At 43.2% G+C, this 18,941-nt stretch overlaps 3 protein-coding genes across 3 annotated transcripts; all 3 read right to left on the reverse strand.

Annotated features, from left to right (window-relative positions):
• Positions 1 to 263: 263 nt before the first annotated feature.
• LOC108874349 (tetraspanin-14) lies at positions 264 to 4,316 on the reverse strand. The gene is made up of 9 exons (XM_018662771.2): positions 4,162 to 4,316; positions 3,461 to 3,541; positions 2,926 to 2,976; positions 2,667 to 2,813; positions 2,396 to 2,566; positions 2,055 to 2,180; positions 1,868 to 1,918; positions 1,657 to 1,770; positions 264 to 1,412 (listed from the first exon to the last, which is right to left on the reverse strand). Exons 2-9 carry the CDS (start codon positions 3,539 to 3,541, stop codon positions 1,347 to 1,349), a joined length of 807 nt encoding a protein of 268 aa, XP_018518287.1. The 5' UTR covers positions 4,162 to 4,316; the 3' UTR covers positions 264 to 1,346.
• A 1,988-nt stretch (positions 4,317 to 6,304) lies between these two features.
• Positions 6,305 to 7,610, reverse strand: LOC108874346 (cytochrome c oxidase subunit 7A-related protein, mitochondrial). Its single transcript, XM_018662764.2, has 3 exons — positions 7,415 to 7,610; positions 6,811 to 6,945; positions 6,305 to 6,612 (listed from the first exon to the last, which is right to left on the reverse strand). Exons 1-3 carry the CDS (start codon positions 7,481 to 7,483, stop codon positions 6,472 to 6,474), a joined length of 345 nt encoding a protein of 114 aa, XP_018518280.1. The 5' UTR covers positions 7,484 to 7,610; the 3' UTR covers positions 6,305 to 6,471.
• A 231-nt stretch (positions 7,611 to 7,841) lies between these two features.
• On the reverse strand, positions 7,842 to 13,346 carry LOC108874345 (potassium voltage-gated channel subfamily G member 3-like). Its single transcript, XM_018662763.2, is given in 4 exon segments — positions 7,842 to 10,539; positions 11,714 to 11,918; positions 11,921 to 12,784; positions 13,065 to 13,346. Coding segments are annotated over 3 exon segments (1,218 nt in total). The 5' UTR covers positions 12,288 to 12,784; positions 13,065 to 13,346; the 3' UTR covers positions 7,842 to 9,893.
• Between the last annotated feature and the right edge of the window lie 5,595 nt (positions 13,347 to 18,941).

Genomic DNA, 18,941 nt, shown 5'->3' on the forward strand with positions numbered 1-18,941 from the left:
GCGGCACTGCGGAGAGATTCACTGATGCACAGCGCCGCCCCGCGGACACACACTGTAACACACACACTGTGATCTTTGATTAATCAGATGATCAATGACTCTGATCAAACTCAAACTTTTCACCTGATCAGTAACATCCTGATTTATTAGTTTTTTATGATGTTAAAGATCATTACATCTTAAACTGTCAATAATCAATCATCAATAAGTTTTAAAACTTTTTAAATAAAATTTGATCTTTTGAAAAACAAACAAACACAAACTCAGAGAAAACGTCACTTTATTTTGTTGAATATAAAAAAGATAAAAATTCATTAAAAAACAGAATCCCTTCAGAATAAAAGTCTGATTTTTAAACAGACCAGTGAAATTTAATCTCATTCATTTGTTCATTCATTCATTCATTCGTTCATCAACAGGAGAAAACAGCTGATTAAAGCTGAACTGATGATCATGTTTCCTCTGGTTTGATTCAATTCTCAAACTTTATTTATACAAAATAACTTTATTTATTCAAAGCTCGCTAACATGAATCCAGTGACAATAAAGTTTTCAGCCTTTATATTTCATGTGATCACATGACTGAAGGCTACTAAAGGAACAATCTGTGATTTTAATGACTTTTGTTTTAAACTGGTTTTATCTTCTTCTTCTGTGGTGTTCAGTACTACTAAGTACTACATCCTGATACTACATGCAGTACTGCTACAGTACTACATCCTGATACTACAGTACACCTGTACAGTGAGGGTCTGTGGTCTGGATCTGAATGAAACTTTATCAGTTAAATTTTCTGTTTACAGCTGCAACAGTCAATCATACAATAAATTCATCTATTCATCGATCAATTGAACATCTGAGTCAAAGTTCGCTGCTGATTAATCAATAAAGTAACTCGATAGCTTTGTGCTTTTATTTTGAAGTGTAAATGTTGAGGGGCGGGGCCATGTTTACATGTCAAGCTCTGATTGGATAAAGATTCAGATTCAGATCAGAGACAGCTTCCTGACTTAAATCACTGATGATGATGATGATGATGATGATGATGATGATGATGATGATGAGGCACTGAGTGGTAAACAGCCAATCAGGTCAAAGGTCACACAGGTGCATTAAACAGTAGAAAGGTCAGTGGAGGAGACAGCCCATCACAGTGTAAACAAACAAACAAACAATCAAAACGCCATGTTCTCAGTCACCATAGCAACAACATCAGACTGAACTGATGATGTCAAGATTCAACAACGCAACAGAAGAGGAGGAAGAAGAGGAAGGCACGAGTCTGACTGAAGAAACTTGGTCCAGTAACACCTGGAGTGAAGCTCCGCCCCCTGCAGGTGTAGACTTCAGTAGCTGAACTTCACCTTCTCTATGTCGGAGATCAGAGTCCTGGCCAGGTAGATCCCCACCATCTGTTCACAGATAGACAGACAGGTAAGTAACAGACAGGTAACACACACAGACGGACAGACAGACAGGTAACAAACAGACAGACAGAGAGACAGACAGGTAACAGACAGACAGACAGGTAACAAACAGACAGACAAGTTAAACATTTGAATCAAAGACTTTAAAATTTAAAACATTTTGAAAAGAAGTACCAGTCCCCAGTGAGTACAGATGCAGTATTAGTACTGAAATGTTGAGTATCTGTACCTGCAGCACAGAGATGACGATGAAGACGATGGCCACAGTGTAGAGGTTTCCAGGTAACCAGTCCTCTAACGCTGCAATACAACCTTTAACGTAGATATGATCAGTCCACTCCCTCTGAAGAACAACACAGAACAACAGAGAACATTAGAGAACAACAGAGAACATTAGAGAACAGGTTCCTGTGAGAACATCATCAGAACGTTGTCGTTACCCTTGGTTTGTTTCTCACGTCGTAGCCACACTGGGTGTTTACCACCGAGTCCTGAACATCAGGAGGAACCACAACAGAAACACAACGTTTACAGACAGGTTCAGTTTTTATGTAACCGTGGTGACTAGAAATGTGCATTGATCAGTATTGATGTGTATTGATCAGTACTGATTGGTGATGAACTCACAGCAGGATCAGAGATGCAGCAGGAGAAGGGAACTCCACATCTCTCTCGACTGCGATGAGTCTCATTACAGCTGAAATAAACGTTCAGGTCCCAGTCAGACGGTTCCTGAGCTCCACAGCAGTGGTTCTGTTCAAAGAACAAACTCTCATCAACTGGAACCAGAACCCAGATTACACATCCAGAACCCAGAGGATCCTGATCTCAGCAGCAAAGGTTCTGGTTCAGAACAACATCCTGAACATTCATGGTTCTCCAAATAGATAAGACCAACACAAAGATTCTGTCAGAGATACACAACAGTGTCAGTGTTGTGTCACACTGTTGTGTGAGAGTTGTGTTACCATCCTCTGCAGCGAGTCGATCAGGTTCTGCAGGTCGATGTCATCTCTGTATGCTTTGACGTTTGCCAGGAAGAACTCGTTGATCCACTCTCTGACCTGACTCTGAAACACCACGGCCAACACAGCAGCCGTCAGCTCCAGGAAGAAGATGAAGCCGATCACACCTGAAAACTGAGCCACAGACACACATACAAAGACACACACAGGAGGTTTCAACATCATAGCAGCAGCTGTGTGAGGGACCAGATGTGTCCAGATGTTTTTCACCTACAAACTTCAGCAGACAGATGTTTTCTCTCAGAGCTCCCACGCAGCCGGCAAAGCCCAGGATGAAGGTGACTCCACCGACCACCAGGACCAACCAGACCGGGTCAAAACCATGGAGCTGGGTCACCTTGGTCAGGTCCAACAGGACTCCCTGTGAACCACAACAGACCAGAACGAGTCAGATCAGAACGAGTCAGACCAGTCAACAGGGTTGACATCAGACTAATGTTCATGTTTTAATGATTCTGTTTGTGTTTTGTCACCTTTTCACTCCAGGCCCAGAAACCAGCTGCGATGAAGGCGACTCCAGCCAGCTGCAACACACACACACACACACACACACACACACACACACAGACACACACCAGGGTTTAGACGGATCCACCCTCTTAATGACACAGAGTTGAATCATGTTGTGTAAACTGACGACTTTCTTCTTCTTTCGTGTCTTTGTTCATGTCTCTGAGAGCATCTATAATCCTGGTCCACTCCTGGTCTAGTCCTGGTCCAGGTCTGAACAGGACTGAGTAACAGGTCCCTGTCCTCATTATTCAATGAGGACTGAGTTTGTATAGCTGAGGTTAAAAATGAAAATGACTCAGGACGTTTCACAACAGATCAGTGACTTCCTGTTCAACCACACAGGAAATCATGACATCACTTCCTCTTAACCAACTCCCAGAGACAGGAAACTGATTCAGAGAAAACATCATCTGCTCTGGGGCTGTTCAACAGGTAAACAAGTCAGCAGGTAAACAGGTGTGTGTGATAAGATCAGCAGGTATGAACATGACTCACCCAGAAAATGATGTTGTAGCTGAACATGAGATATTTGTAGCAGCAGTTGACCTCAGTGTTTTCATATCGATAGTAATACATCTGAAACACACACACACACACACACACACACACACACAGTTACACTGTACCTCACACATACACTGTTCTACATCACATTTCTCTTTATATATTCTTTATAACCTGTTGAATTTTCTACATAAAAACTGAATAAATGAACAACATTTAAAAACAGGAAACTGAAACATCAGATCTGAAATCTGCAGTTAGATCTGTTTCTCTCCACTGATTTCACATAAACTCAACTTGAACCTGAACCCAGACCCTCAGTCCGAAACCAGCAGAGTCCTGATGTAAACACAGATCACTAACTCTCTGCTAACTGAGTTACCTCCTACAAGCTAACTGAACTTCACTAGCCACTGTTAGCTTAGCTGAAGCTAATCTGGTAAATTACCGACACATTCACCGACCCTCCGGTCACTTTGTAAGGTACCGTCAAGTTCCGTTGCTGCCTGTTACTAACCGTTACTTTTCCGTTACTTGTGAGCAGAGTTTTCTGAAGTTTCAAGTTCTTGGAAGCTAACAGGAAACAGCTAATGCTAAAGCTAACAGAATAAACCCCGGGTTTAACCGGAGCCGTTTCCTGTAACCGTGTTTCCGTTACCGAGTAACGTTCATCAGGACCCGGTCAGACTCACCTCAGACGGTTTAATGCGCAGGTTTCTGTTTCCGACACTTTAATCAAACGAACACACCCAGACTGTGACAGAGCGCTGCTTCTTCTTCTGCTGCTGCGACACAAACAACGACTCCTCTTCTTCTGTGGTGTTTTACAGGTGGAGACAGTTTACAAATGTGGTACCTCCACCTGCTGGAGACAGGAGGAGCCGTAGCATTTTAAAACCGGTTCACAGACAATCCTCCATATAATATAATATAATATAATATAATATAATATAATATAATATAATATAATATAATATAATATAATATTATATTATATTATATTATATTATATAACAACCTTTAGTTCTCTTCACAACAGTGAACAATCAGATCAAAGGTCAGTCAGATGTGGTTTCCAGTTTCCAGTCGTCCAGTCGTTTAAACTGATTTTCAGTTTACAGTCATTTACTTGTGTCCACATTAATCCAGATCAGACCAGTTCACAATAAATGTCCAGAGACTGGGCTGATAAATCCTGATCACCTGGTCCAGTTAGACTGACACAACCAAACCAACCCAAACCAGACCCGTCCAAACCACAGATGATGATCCAGGTTGCACGAGGACGTCAGGTGATGAACTGATGAACAGTTACTGAATAATCTCAGGTAACAACAGGACTGAGGACAGGATGAATAAATGAATGAGTGAATGAGTGGATGAGTTAATGAATTAATGAAGGTCAGACCTCCATCAGCTGCCTGCAGTGTTGTTGTGATGACAGCCAATCATAGCTCTGTGCCGCCTGAATGTTAATGACTGAGCTGCTAATGATGTGAGGAGCTCGTTAAGGTCACTCTTCTGCTCTTAACGAGGACACTCTGTCCTAATTAACTTCCTGTGAGACTGCTGAGGTCACAGCAAGTCACATGGTTTGATGCTGTCGTTGTGGTAACCACCAACAGAAACATATCCGTCAATCAATCAATCAATCAATCAATCAATCAGAACATTAATTTTTAGTGTGATGACGTTCATTCACATTGATTCTGTTGAACTTGTTAAACGAAGACGATGAGGCCTGAAGTCTGATTTTAAACAGTTTTTAAAATCCGCCTGAATCCTGCTGTTACCATGGAGACGGTGACCTGATGTTCTCTGTCACCATGGAGACGGTGAAACAGGATTCTAGGTCAGACTCTGAGGATCAGCTGCAGTTTGTCAGAACAAACAAACAAACAAAGAAAGCACAGGATGTTTTCAACAGTCTGATGGTTTCTCTGTCAGAGCTCAGTTATTGATCACTGATCAGAGGCAGTATCAGGGTTAAACAGTGGGAATCAGGATTTTCTCTGAGGCCAAAACGTTCACAGCAGCTGCTGAGAAATCTGTTGCTCTGTGGACAGAAGGTTTTAATCCAAACTGAGACGTCAGCTCGTCAGAAGAGAAAAACCAAAGATGAGCAGATCAGAGACTGACAGAGAGAAACCTTCAGCTGTCTTTGATCAGACCACAGGATGGAGCTGATCAACCTCTGTATCAATACACAGTTCAGACTGTTGGTCCATTAGCTGTGTGTGTGTGTGTGTGTGTGAGAGAGATCCGTAACCATGACGCCTCATCTCAAGCATCCCATCGCCATCTCCATGGCAACAGGGCCAGTATGACACACAATGTTTGGATCATTTAGTCTTATCAGGCCAAGCTGAGAGTGTGTGTGTTACTGTGTGTGTGTTGAATCACTGACATCAGATGATAATAAATATAAAACCAATAATCAATTAATTTCTCTGTTGTTGAAACAGAGTCTGAACTCTGAGTCAGTTCAGCTGAATGGAGGAAAACCTTACTCTTCCTCCACTCATCCTCTCCTCACTTCATCAGACACTGTAAAAGCAGTCTCTGTGGTTCAGGTGGAGCTGCTCTGAGATCTGCTGAGGGAACAGATAATCCTCCATAATCCACCTGTACAAGCTGCAGATAATGAGGAGGATCAAGACTCATAAAGACCGGATCAACTCAGACCAGAGGAACAAACATCACAATGTTTTCTCTGCAAACTGATCTCAGACCAGTTTATAAAACAGAGACTGATGAGTCTAGCATTAGGATCATGTGACCCAACAGCTCACCTGTCCACAGGTGTGTCTGTACCTGTCTAAAAAAAAACACTAATTCTTTTACAACAAAATAAACTTTATTACTAAATCACATTTCTGTACAAAGTGTTTTTATCTGAAGACAGATGGTCCCTGAACACCTCATCAGAAAACCTCCACCTGTCCCTGAACGCCTCATCATCGTCACCTCTGGTCCAATTAGAGAGCAGCATCTGGGTGGCGTCACTTGTTGCCAGGCTGGGCAGCGATGTAGAGCGCCATGAGGCAGTAGAGCACCCCCCCCACAGTCAGACCCATGGTGGTCCGGTATAGCAGCCTGTCGATCAGACCCCTCTTCAGGTGGACCGGGACCCCGTCTGCCTTCTGAGACACAGAACAACAGGTTACCTGTGAGGGGCAGGGCTTAGATCACCTCATACAGGTCACATGATCCACAACTAACACACCTGACACTGCCAGGGTTATCAAACCACAGACAGTCACTCAGTGCAGTGGGGGACTCTAAGAGTCACAGTGTGTGTGCGTGTGCATGTGTGTGTGGGGGTGGGGGGGCAGAGTTACCTGGAACAGTTTCTGCATTTCTTGGACTCTGTTGGCTCCCATGTACTCCACCTGACTTCTTGTTTCTGACACCAGTTTGGTTGGAGATGCAAAAATGATGGGAGGAGAAACAGGAGGTACGCTGGGACGAAGACCCTGGGTGGGGGGTGGGGGGGATTGATTTTATTTTTTTCATTTTTCATAAGGTAAAATTTTGTTTGATCCCCCCCCCATCCTTTCATATTAAAAGAGAGATAGATTAATCAAGAATCAAAATGATCAGCGACTGAGTGAAGAAACAAACGGACTGTTTATGTTTTAATGTCGAATCTGAGTCATTGATCTAAACACGTCATATTATGATCGACTGAGAAGTTTGATCTTTGTTTTCTGATCATCAGCAGTGATCGATCCGGGAACTGATCAGCTGATCTATTATTAGCATTATTCAATCACCCGGTAACCACTTTATTTTCATTTGACTCCTCAGTAATAATCAATCACTGATCAATATACTGGCTTCTCAGTATTAACCGTCTCTCTCCTGCAACTCTGATGTTAGCATTAGTATTAGCATTGGCTGCTCTCCCGGTGCTAACAAGGTCACGCGGTGTTCCGGTCTCACCTGCGGGTTGTAGGAGGAGGCGGGAGCTCCGGTTAGCCGCTGCGTCACTCCGTTCACTTTGTAGTACATATTGAGGAGCGCTAACTCAGGTAAAACACACCTGGACACGCAGACACTTCACCTGTTGCTGACGCACCGATAATTGCTATATCTCCTGATGACAACACAGCGCTGCGTGATCACGTCAGAGCCGCACTGAAGGACCCATGGCGGAAGAGGCGTCCGTGACGTGCCTAGAATAAATCCGTTTAACACATTAAACTTCACTAAAAGACATTAACCTTCATTAAAAACAGATGAAATTCCACTAAAACAGATTAAACTTCACTGAAAACAGATTATACTTAATTAAAAACACGTCCTCTTTTCCTCAGTAACATCTTTAAATACTGATGAACAGCTTTGTGTTGTATGAAGTGTGAACTGTGATGAAGACCACAGCTGAAAGACAGAAACTGATCTGATAATCATCAATAAACCAACAGCTCCTCTGATAAACAACATGCTTTAACTCCTGACTCAAACACAAACACTGATTTTAAAGATTCTTAAAAACACAAACTGCTCCTTTAATGAATATATCAGGATTTAATAAATAAAAAAGAAATAGTGATTTTATAGTTCAGCTCTGTACAGAGAGAAGGAAAGAAGAATAAAAACAGAATGAGAGAAAGAGAAGATGTTTCTGTGTTTGGAGATTAAAGGGATAGTCCATGTAGTCATAAAGGCTGCTGTGTTCTGCACCAAAGAAGAAGATGAGTGTTTCCTCAGTGAGACATTTCACACTGATTTTTTCCATTTCACACTGATTTTTTCTTCGTCCCAGCATCCCTCCTGTCTCTCCTCCCGCCATCTTTGCTGACATTTCACTCCAGCAGCTCCTCCATCCTCACTTTCAAAACCAAATGTTTTCAACACTTCAACTTCCTGTCTGAGTCTGCTGTTGCCGTGGAAACCGTGGACATTGTCCAGTTACAGCAAAGAGTTTAACCCTTGACGGACCGAGGCACACCCCCCCACCCCCTCCCAGGACAGCTGCAGTTTGACCTGAAGGAGAAACTGATGAAGACTGAATCAATGTGGATCAAATGATTAACCTAATAATCAGCTCATGTTACATTTTAAATGTGGATGTTTGTTCTGTTTCATCTCAGATCCTAGAGTCAGTGAAGAGGACGTTTTACTGCTGAGGATCTCCGGCAGAACATCAGATTAAACTGTTCACACACACATCACACAGTAAATCATCAACAAACCATCAGTGACTCATGTTGAAACAGAGTTCAGGATAAAGTCATGAACAGGGAGGCGTCGACAGGCTGAAAAAAGAATCAGAAATCTCATCAATTCTTTAAAGTGAAGTTTATAAATGAACCTTTGACATTTTACACAAAAACATCAACAACACAAACTGAAACAAAGATTGTGTGTCTGACCTGTGTTCACTCTGATCTGAGGTCTGTCAGAGGTGAAGATGTTCTGCTTTTATAAATATCAGATAGTGTGAGGAGGATGTTTCTGTGTGAGGATCATGGAGTCTGGATGGAGGATGGGTGTTTCAGTCAGAACTGATTGATGATCAATGATTCAGTCGTTAAGACCTGTATCTGGTTCCAGAGACTGAACTCTGCAGCAGAGAAACTCAGGATCTGATGAAACAAAGTTTATTTTTCATCTCATTGGTTCTAAAAAAATAAACCGACCTCTGTCAGAGAAGGTGGAGCAGTGAGAACTGATTACTCAGATTCATTGAGCTTGAGTTTTAGACAAATCAACAGATATGGAGATGAATATTTATGTGTCTGTACATGGAGCGCAGATTTTTGTCCTCTAAAAGTCAACAACATGGTCTGCACAGCTGCGTGGGCTGTTTAACTGAACACTGTGTTTACATAGCTCTGTCCAGGAAACTTCACTGGAAATGATCCAGAAACTACAGCACCTGTAAAATAAACTGTGTTCGATTCTTTCTGTGGATATAAAACACAAACTGAGGCTCCGGAAACCTGAGACCAACCTGAAGGCATAAAACAAAACCTGGTAGTAAAAATATGAAAAGTTTTTGTTGGACCTAATGCGACTCTTTGTGGGTTTGGTTCCATTTACATTGGAGGTCAGAACTCAGAGTGACGGCGACAGGAAAGACTTTATATCTGCTCTTTCAAATCTGCTCCACCTGAAGAAATGAGTTGAACACAAACTCTTCAGGACGTTGTTAAAAAGACGTTCACATTTAAAACCTGGAACATTAAACCATGAAAGTGAACTAATTCAGTCGTATGTCAGACTAGCTGTTGTTAGCAACAGTTGCTAGGAACAGCCATCTTGGATTCTGATGTCGGGGTTGCTCCGACTTCAGGAGGCGTTCAGGTTCAAACTTCTGACTGGAAACTCGGAAATTCAGACTTCAGAGAAGAACTGGAAAGCAGTGTTAGACTCTGATGTCTGAGGAAATTCCTGTAGTTCTTCCTGTAGTCTTTCAGTTCATGAAGTCTGCAGACAGGCTGTGGGTGCAGCGGGCGGAACGAACCTTGAGCTCGTGGTAGCACTGGACGAAGCTGTGGTAGATGAAGGTGATGGGCAGCGCAAGCAGCACGATGCCACTCACCACGCAGAGGCCGCCCAGCACGCGGCCTGCCACCGTCACCGGGTACATGTCACCGTATCCCACCGTGGTCATGGAGATGATGACCCACCAGCACGCGGCGGGGATGCTGGCGTAATCCTGGTTTCCGGTCTCCAGGTCCAGGCCATGCTCCAGCAGCTGGGCCAGTGCGCTAAAGATTGCCATGGCGACGCAGATGAAGACCAGCAGCATCACCATCTCGCGGTAGCAGCGGCGCAGCGTCAGGCCGAGCGTCTGCAGGCCCATGAAGTGACGCGCCAGCTTGATCACCCAGAAGATCCGCATGATGCGCAGGACGCGCAGCGTGACGCCCGCACGCTGCAGCTGAGAGTTTTCCCCTGTCAGGATCGTCACGGTGACGGAGATGTAGTACGGCGTGATGGCCAACAGGTCGATGATGTTCAGGGGACGACGGACAAACTCACATTTATCACGAGAAACCAGGAAACGGACGATACACTCAGCTGTGAACCAACCGATACAGACCGCCTCGATGATCCTGCCAGGGAAGCCAATCACAGAGGGGAGGGGTCAGAGAGAGTCAAGCCTAAACAATAAAGTTATAGATGAAGACAATCCAATCAGAGTCAAAGATTTAAGACAGAGACAAGTATTACCCACACAACACATCAAACACAAACTGGATCTACATTCACCGGCCACTTCATTAGGTTCACCTGTTCACCTGCTCATTAACGCAAATATCTAATCAGCCAATCACAGGGCAGCAGCTCAGTGTGTTTAGTCCTGTAAACCTGGTGAAGTTCAGACTGAGGAGGAAAGGTGATGTCAGACTCTGAACGTGTCCTGGTTGTTGGTCTGAGTGTTTCAGAAACTGCTGATCTACTGGGACTTTCACTCACAACCATCTCTAGACTTTACAGAGAGTTTACAGGAGGTCAGAGGTCAGACCACTTCGAGCTGAGAGGAAGCCAACAGTTACTCAGATAACCACTGGTTACAACCTGCAGTCTGCAGATCATGTGTGAAGGCTGAAGCAGAGACAGCAGCAGAGACCACTGCAGGAGTCAGTCCTGTCAGCTGAGAACAGGAAACTGAGGCTACAGTTCACACAGACTCACCAACCCTGGACAACAGAAGACTGGAAACACATCGTCTGCTCTGATGAGTCTGGATTTCTGGGTCAGAATCTGGTGTAAACAACATGAACTCATGGATCCAACCTGCCTCGTATCAGTGGTTCAGGCTGATGGTGTAATGGTGTGGAGAATATTCACTTGACTTCTCTTGACTCACTTTGGGCTCCTCAGCACCAACTGAGCATCATTTAAACTCCACAGCCAACCTGAGGATCAATGCTGACCATGTCCATCCCTTTATGACCACAGTGAATCGTCTTCTGAGGGCAGCAGGATAACGCTCCGTGTCACAAAGTCAAATGGCTCAACTCTCTGTTGGACTGAGATCTTTGGGATGTGGTGGAACTGGAGATTCTCATCATGGATGTTCAGCAGATAAATCTGCAGCAGCTGTGTGATGCTTCATGTCAGTATGGACCAAAATCTCTGTTTCCAGCTCCTGGTTAGTTCTCATGAAGAGTTAAGATAGTTCTGAAGGTTCAAGGGTCAAACCTGGTACTAACCTGTATCTGATGAAGTGACTGGTGAGTGTGGATACTCATGTGACCTCAGGAGGTCTGAGACGTGTCCTACCTGTGCTGGTCCAGGGTCTCGGTGGTCTTCCAGTCCGGTAAAGTGCTGGCACACAGCATCACCATGGAGATGACCACGAACAGCACCGACACCGACGCGAGGATCTGTGCCGCCAGCGAGGAGGTGGGCTCCTCGAACGTCCTCCTCATCCTCTCCAGCCAGCGGCTCTGGGGCTCCCTCGGGCCCCGTGGCTCCTCCTCGGGAAGAAGTGGACGAAGCAGTCGGACATGCGGTCGTCGAGGCGTCGCTGGCAGCAGGGCTGCAGGTCGGAGCTCTCCAGGCCCCAGTACAGCATCTCGTTGTAGAAGGACAGCTCGCACATGTGCGGCACGAAGCGCAGCTTACCGTGCTGCACGTACAGCATGATGAAGCTGAAGGCCTCCGAGTGGCGGTCGAAAAAAAACTCGTTCCTGTCGCGGTCGTAGTCGTCACAGAGTTCCAGCAGCTCGCTCTCCGATACGCAGCGATGCAGCCGACTGAGTCTGCTGAGAGGGAGGCGCTTCATCAGCTCCGCCGAGCAGGAAAACCTGCGACCGCCAACATTCAGGGTGCAAAAGCTGCTCCCAAACTTCATCTTATCTCAGCTTAATATTTTAACTTTATTTCCTGAGCTGCTGTTTCCCAAACTTCATTTATTTCGTTGTGAAAACATCCGACTTTATCGTCTGTTGGTTAAAAAGATGCAGCTGCTTCCAGATGTTTTCCTTTGTTAGTAAAACATTGTTAGAAACTTTATTTTCTCTTAATAAGAACTCAAGGCTGTGCTTCCAAACCTCAGCTTCAGTCTGGTTGAAACTCTCTTTGTTATAAAACTGTAGCTGTTTCCTCTGATAATCTCCACAGGCAGCTTCCAAACTTCACTTTGTCTTTGGTAAAAATTCACACTGTGTCACTTTCACTTGAGGCTGCATCCAGATGTCTCCATCTTTTCTGTTTCCAAACTCAGTTTTCTGTTAAAAATAAAACCTGGCTGCAGTTTGCAGACTCCATCTTCCTGCTCCATCTCATCATCATGACATTTTCATCTTCTTGTGAAAACCTCAGTTCCTTCCAAACATCATCTCTTCACAGCTGAAAGAGAATAAAAACATGTCAGCACCAACAACATGAAGGTGATTTCTGTCATGAGCAGTGACCCACTGGACTGGACTGATGTTAAAATCTCTCATTCTCACTCTTTCACTGCATCTCTGTATATTTTTAGTTAAACTGGGTGAAACTGAATCACATTTAAAAAAACAAAAAGTGTGTTTGAAGCTGTCAGCTCAGAGCAACACTGATTTAAAAACTGATTTAACACTGATTTAAAAACTGATTTAAAAACTGATTTAACACTGACTTCAAAACTCACCGATCATCAGTGAAAGCAGGAACCTTCAGATCAGCTCTGATCGTGTTTGGTTTTAGAGTCGGGATGAGTCACATCAGTGGATCCTGTTTCACTTCAGCTTTGTTCCTTCTCTGAGCTGAATCTGAGACTGAAGAGCACACCACCACCACCTCCTCCTCCTCCCGCTGTCTGAGAGGAGGAGGATTAGTCGATGATTCAAACAGCAGTCAGTCTGAGCTGGAGAGTGCTGGTTTGATTCAGAAGCTGAATCTAACTCTCTTTTTTTGTTACTCTTCATCCTCCTCCTCCTCTTCCTGTCCTACATTTGGTTTTTCCTCCTCTCCTCCTCAGATCTGACCTCCATCACTGCCCCAGATTAGACATTTAATCCACTTCATGTTGATTTTATGTTGCAGTGAAGATCAAACAGCAGATCTGAATAAATGAGTCCGATCTGAAGAATTCATTAACAACCTGCAGAGTTTATTCTGTGGAAACAGCTCCACTTGCTGGAGGCAGCGGTGAACTGCACATCATCAGCAGCTTCACGCTCTTCACTCAGTTTGATTTAAAGTTAAATCTGTTGACAGAAGCTGATCTCTGCTTCTATTCAGTAAAAACTAAATGATCTAAAATCACATCAATCATCATCACAAATGAAAAATAAAACAAAACAACAAACTCACAGAATTAGAAACAATTTTACTCCAGATTTGACTGAACCTAAAAAATATGCTGGAATAACGTGTAAATACCAATTTACAATTTAACATAATGTAAAATGTGTAAAACATAATGAACTAAATAACCATTTAAACAAACCAAATCACAGATCAGTGACCAATTAATCAATAAACCCATGTTGATATTCTATAGAGCTACAGAGCCAACAGTACTGAGAGTCAGATGACTGTAATCACAGGATCCTGAAGGACCCATCACATATTTTATATTCTGACCATGAACTGTTGTCCATCTGAAGAACATTAGAGCACCTTAATATAAAACCAGTTCTCTTCAGCTCTGTTTTGTCTCTGCTTCAACAAACTATTGAACCCAGACTGAATGTTTTTTAATCCACCAGCTGCACAGTTGTTTCTTATTACCAAAGTTTCTCTGTAGAATACTTGAACTTGTTTTATTTAATCTGGATATTTAAATCAATTTATGGACTCATAAATTGCCGTCATTTGCACGTCTGGATTTCATCTTATTATCTTATATTATTTAAATTGTTTTATTACGCTCTGCCACTGTACTGAGCACAGAGTGTGATGGGGAGAATCACCTGTTTCTGTGTTGTGATCAGTATTTTTTGGTTTGATCTGAGTCTCAGTGAGATGCTGGTTAGCACAGGCAGGACCCCAACAACCCAACAGAGATGAAGAACATGTGAGTGAAGATTGCTGTAAAGGCCTGAGGTTCTTTGTCTATTGGCATAATGATACTTTCTGAATTCCACCAGACAAAACAGCAGTGGAGGAACATAGCTACAGTGCTGAATACAGACAGAGATCAGGGAGGTAATGGACTTGCACAGGTAGGACTCACTGGTCTTCACCTGAGTAGGGTTGAACCCATCAGGGCAGAGTATGCCCTCACAAACGGTTTTGGGTATGGGGAGTGTGAGCTCAGTTACGCTCCTCTGCTGCCTGAAACTCAACCGGCCAACACTCATATCAGTTATAATGTTACACAGGAACATCTGTGAATGAGATTGGTAAGAACTCTCTCTGACAGTGATGTCAACAGCATTTATGTTACACCTGCAGTCTCCACACGTCCTGACAGATTTCTCCTGGGGATAGAAAAGTCTATTACATCTTGTTTTATGAAAAAATATTCAACAAAAAGACTTTGTACAATAACAAAGAACCAAACCAAATGTATTTAAAAAAACAGGAAAAAATAATGTTAATTCAACTAAAATATTCTCCATTAAAATGGTAAACGGACTGCACTTATATAGTGCCTTACACTGCACTCACATTCACACTGTGCTTGTTCTTCTATAGAGTGCTCTAACACATTCAACACATTCACACATCAGGGTCAGTCTGGGGTTCAGTATCTTGCCCAGGGATGCTTTGGCACATGGACCACAGCAGCTGGAGGTCAAAGCCCCGACCCTCTGATTAGTCGACAACCTCTTTTACCTCCTGAACCACAGTCACTGCTCACAGAAGAGGTTGTCCCTCCCTTACAGAGAATACAAAGACACTGAGGACTCAGGCCAGAACCCAAAACCAGGATGCAGAGGTTCAGTGAAGGTGGTGTTGAAGGTGAGGAGGTGGATCAGTTTGTCAGAGGTGAATGTGTAGAAGGACAGAGAGCCAGCAGGACAGTCCATACACTGCTACTCTGTTAGAGCCGCAGGAAGAGGAGGGGATGGGTTTTCCTCTGTTATTGTTTCATGATAGCGTAACGACCACCTTCAGAGCAGAACAGACTCCAGGACTGATCTGTCCCTCCGAACCAGCAGTCTTCACTATCTCCTTTCCTGCTGATTCCTCTGTAACTCACTGATATATCAACTCTTTTTCTCCACTTGACCTCCCAGTAACAGCGACCAGTCAGACCAGTTCTGCACAGCAGCTGAGGCCAGTGATCAAATCTGTCTGGATGATCAGGATATGACTGATCGCCTTTCACACATGTCGCCGTCCTGTTGTTGTCAGACAGTTTGATCTCTGAGTTCACTGTGTTTAAGTCAAATGTAAGTTGACAGGAATCTGATGGAGAGAACAAGACAAACACAGCTGCAGTTATTGATTGATCATCTGATCATTGATTGACAGTTTGAAGCTGCTTTGTTTTCATCAATCAAATTAAAAACACACTTTCTCAGACCAGAGGCCTGTACTATGAAGGGAGTTTAACCTCCTCTGATTTAACTTGGGGTTCTCAGGTAAAGTCGGGGTTGACAAACCCTGACTGCCTCAAACTGTGTTAAACGGTACGACGGTTAAACGGTTAACGGTTCAGATGTGGGTCAGTTGAGTCGGTGTGAACTTAATCAGAGTTAGTGCGTGTTCATTAAAGGGGTGTGCACCGTATGTCTCAGATGAAGAGCGCATGTTAATTCTGTGGGTTTACAAGGAATTTAAAGACAAGGCAACCCCCATCCTGCAGAGTCAGCCTCTTTCAGTCGTTGTGCCAATATCAATTGGTTGTTCCACCTGTGGGCGGTACTTAGGTAGAAGTAACACCTGTAACACCGAGTTAACCACAAACATAAACTGAGATGCAACGTAAATTACCTGAAGTTATTCTGATAAGACAGTAACCTTGCTTCATAGTACAGGCCTCTGCACATTCTTTCAGCATTCAACACATCGTTCATAAACATTTGCAGTTTTTTCAGGGTTGACTCATTATTTTCAATTCATATTTATCAGAAAATAAAATAAGAATTTGTCAGTGTTTAGTAACCTGATGATGAGACTACAGCTCACATCACGTCTTCTACCAATGGTTAGTGTTGGTTTTTATTAATTGTAACCTAGTTCAAGTCTGTCAACATAAAGCTGCTGACTTTACTCATTCAGTGGTTGTTCTGTTTATTTACAGTCACTTGGCTGAAAAAAGGCTGCTTATTCTGTTATCAAGTTATTAAGGTTTGAATTTAGGAATACCATTTTTACCACAATTGAATGAGATCGGTCAAATGTACAATGACAATAAAGCCTATTCTATTAACTTCCTCATGGTTTGTGTCTTTTAGTTATTAACAAGTGAAACAAGTTGCACCAACTTGATAATGGAGGAGGTGCTGCAGTCTTTATGTCTGGAGGAGGATCCAGCAGGTATATAAATAATGCAGGGTAGGATCATGAAAAATAAGGCTCCCATACCTGAGAGTGTCCAGTCTCCAGTTTGGATCCTCCAGTCCAGCAGACAGCAGCTTCACTCCTGAGGCTCCTGGATGATTGTAACTCAGGTCCAGCTCTCTCAGATGGGAGGGGTTGGATCTCAGAGCTGAGGCCAGAGAAGCACAGCGTTCCTCTGTGACCTGACAACCTGACAGACTACAAACACACAATGCATCATCTAAAGGATTTGTAGAGCTGCAAGGTTACTGTGTTACAATAATGGCGAATGTGCATGTTGTAATTTTGTCAAGTGGCCGTTGTCACACACACAAACAGACAAACAAACGGCTGTGCAAAGAGGCACAAATTACAAGTTAAGATGAACATATTTACTCATTAATTTACACCAGTCTGCTACTACAATTTTATTATTACAGGGATATTAAAATGCATATTTGCTTTTTAGATTAGCATTTTGCCATTTTTGGAAGCAGGCTAACATTAGCTTGCAAATATGAGCTAACAGGTTGCTACCTGCTAAAACTGAAGAACATTACTATCTTTCTGGCTCAAATTGAAATAGGTCTGAAACTGATAGAAGTTGATTCAGAGGATGAGATTTTCATAGCGTTTGTGTTACTGTGTGACTTTCAGTGGTGGAAGAAGTAATCAGATACTTTACTGAAGTCAAAGTATCACACAGTAACACAGACACACTAACAGATGGAGGCAGTGGTATTCCAGCAGCTCCCTGTAAAATCCCTGTTTTTGTCAATGGAGTCTGGTAGTGATATACAGAGACAGGATTACACAGTAGCAGCTGTTCGTCTCAGACACTCCTGGTCTGAGTCCACAGGCTTCAGGTCTGAACCAGGTTCACAGAGTGAGGAAACACAGAGGAAACTTCTTTTAAAGGTTTATTACAAAACGCAAGACAAAACATGTCAACTGGGTTTATTCTATTCAAACACGATACAATGACGAACGACCTTCTATCTGCGGTGAAGCTGAGAAACCACCAACCAAACGAAAACAAGCCAACACAACATGAACTAAATGCAAAACTCTGCTGTGGACAGGAGGAGGACAACGGCAGCTTTAAGGCCCAACACGAGGAAACTCCGATTTGTTTTAATTTCTACAGGAAGTTTTTTTTTTCTTTTTTTCTGTGGCGCAACTCTGACGACCTGTTGCCGACACAAACTGATAAATACGTCACCAATCCAATTCACACAGGGAAACGTTATTCACAGAGTCCGCTGCCACCACACGGCTCTACGAGCAGGAAACTAAAAGAGAAGGGGCAGGTGGGAGGGCGCGGGCTTTAGGGTCCGTCGATGTCCACAGGTGATGCTTTTATTTAGGTGTGGGATGGTCAGTCTGCCGGGCAGGAAAAACTGGAGTCCAGGTCTGTCAGTCACCAAACATCTGCTCTGAGGAAACTCCTCATTCTTACTTTTCAGATAAAACACAGCTGAGTCTGATCAGAACACCTCTGTCTGAGCTGCAGGTTCAAACAAATTTCTGAGTCCAAATCTGACACATCTCTTATTGACTTTTCAGAATCTCCTCATTTATATTTCAATAATAAACTGTTTAAATTTCTGTTAGCTCTGAATCAAACCTTGTCTGAACTTTGTAAAAAAACAAAATTAGAGATGAGTTAAATTTCAGTCTCGAACTTCGTCTTTTCTTTGTGTTTTTCTCAGACACGTTGGATGCTTTAATTTCGAAAATCTGGACACCTGCTGTTGTCGTTTCCTGTCTGTTGCTGCTGCTGATGATGATGTTAAACGATGAAGGTGGCGGTGATGCTACGGTAACAAGGGCAGCTAGGCCGGGCGTGGCCTCTCTTCTTTTTATTTTTATTTTTTGTTTTGTTTTTTTTTTTTTATAATTTTTTTTTATAATGTTGTGAATCACATTTAAATACCATTTATATTCATATATTACAACATTGTTCCAAATTCATAAATAAGTAGTGCAGTTTTCCCCTTCGACCTCCACCAACACTCTGCTGCTGAAACCAGAAACGTCCAACGCTGCGATCGGCCGTAAAACACACCCAGCTGAAAAACTACAAGTA

This window comes from Lates calcarifer, unplaced genomic scaffold (genome assembly GCF_001640805.2).
Source record: "Lates calcarifer isolate ASB-BC8 unplaced genomic scaffold, TLL_Latcal_v3 _unitig_5321_quiver_747, whole genome shotgun sequence".
Classification (NCBI taxonomy): domain Eukaryota; kingdom Metazoa; phylum Chordata; class Actinopteri; family Centropomidae; genus Lates; species Lates calcarifer.

What these genes read in the sequence shown, in the direction of transcription:
- LOC108874349 (XM_018662771.2), bottom strand. Translation starts at nt 3,541, where the DNA reads ATGTATTACTATCGATATGAAAACACTGAGGTCAACTGCTGCTACAAA. An exon ending in GCTGCATCTCTGATCCTGCT is followed by an intron (nt 1,919 to 2,054) that starts GTGAGTTCATCA and finishes CCTGATGTTCAG; the next exon opens with GACTCGGTGGTAAACACCCA. An exon ending in ACGTGAGAAACAAACCAAGG is followed by an intron (nt 1,771 to 1,867) that starts GTAACGACAACG and finishes GTTGTTCTTCAG; the next exon opens with AGGGAGTGGACTGATCATAT.
- LOC108874346 (XM_018662764.2), bottom strand. Translation starts at nt 7,483, where the DNA reads ATGTACTACAAAGTGAACGGAGTGACGCAGCGGCTAACCGGAGCTCCC. An exon ending in CCTCCTCCTACAACCCGCAG is followed by an intron (nt 6,946 to 7,414) that starts GTGAGACCGGAA and finishes CCCCCCACCCAG; the next exon opens with GGTCTTCGTCCCAGCGTACC. An exon ending in AAATGCAGAAACTGTTCCAG is followed by an intron (nt 6,613 to 6,810) that starts GTAACTCTGCCC and finishes TCTGTGTCTCAG; the next exon opens with AAGGCAGACGGGGTCCCGGT.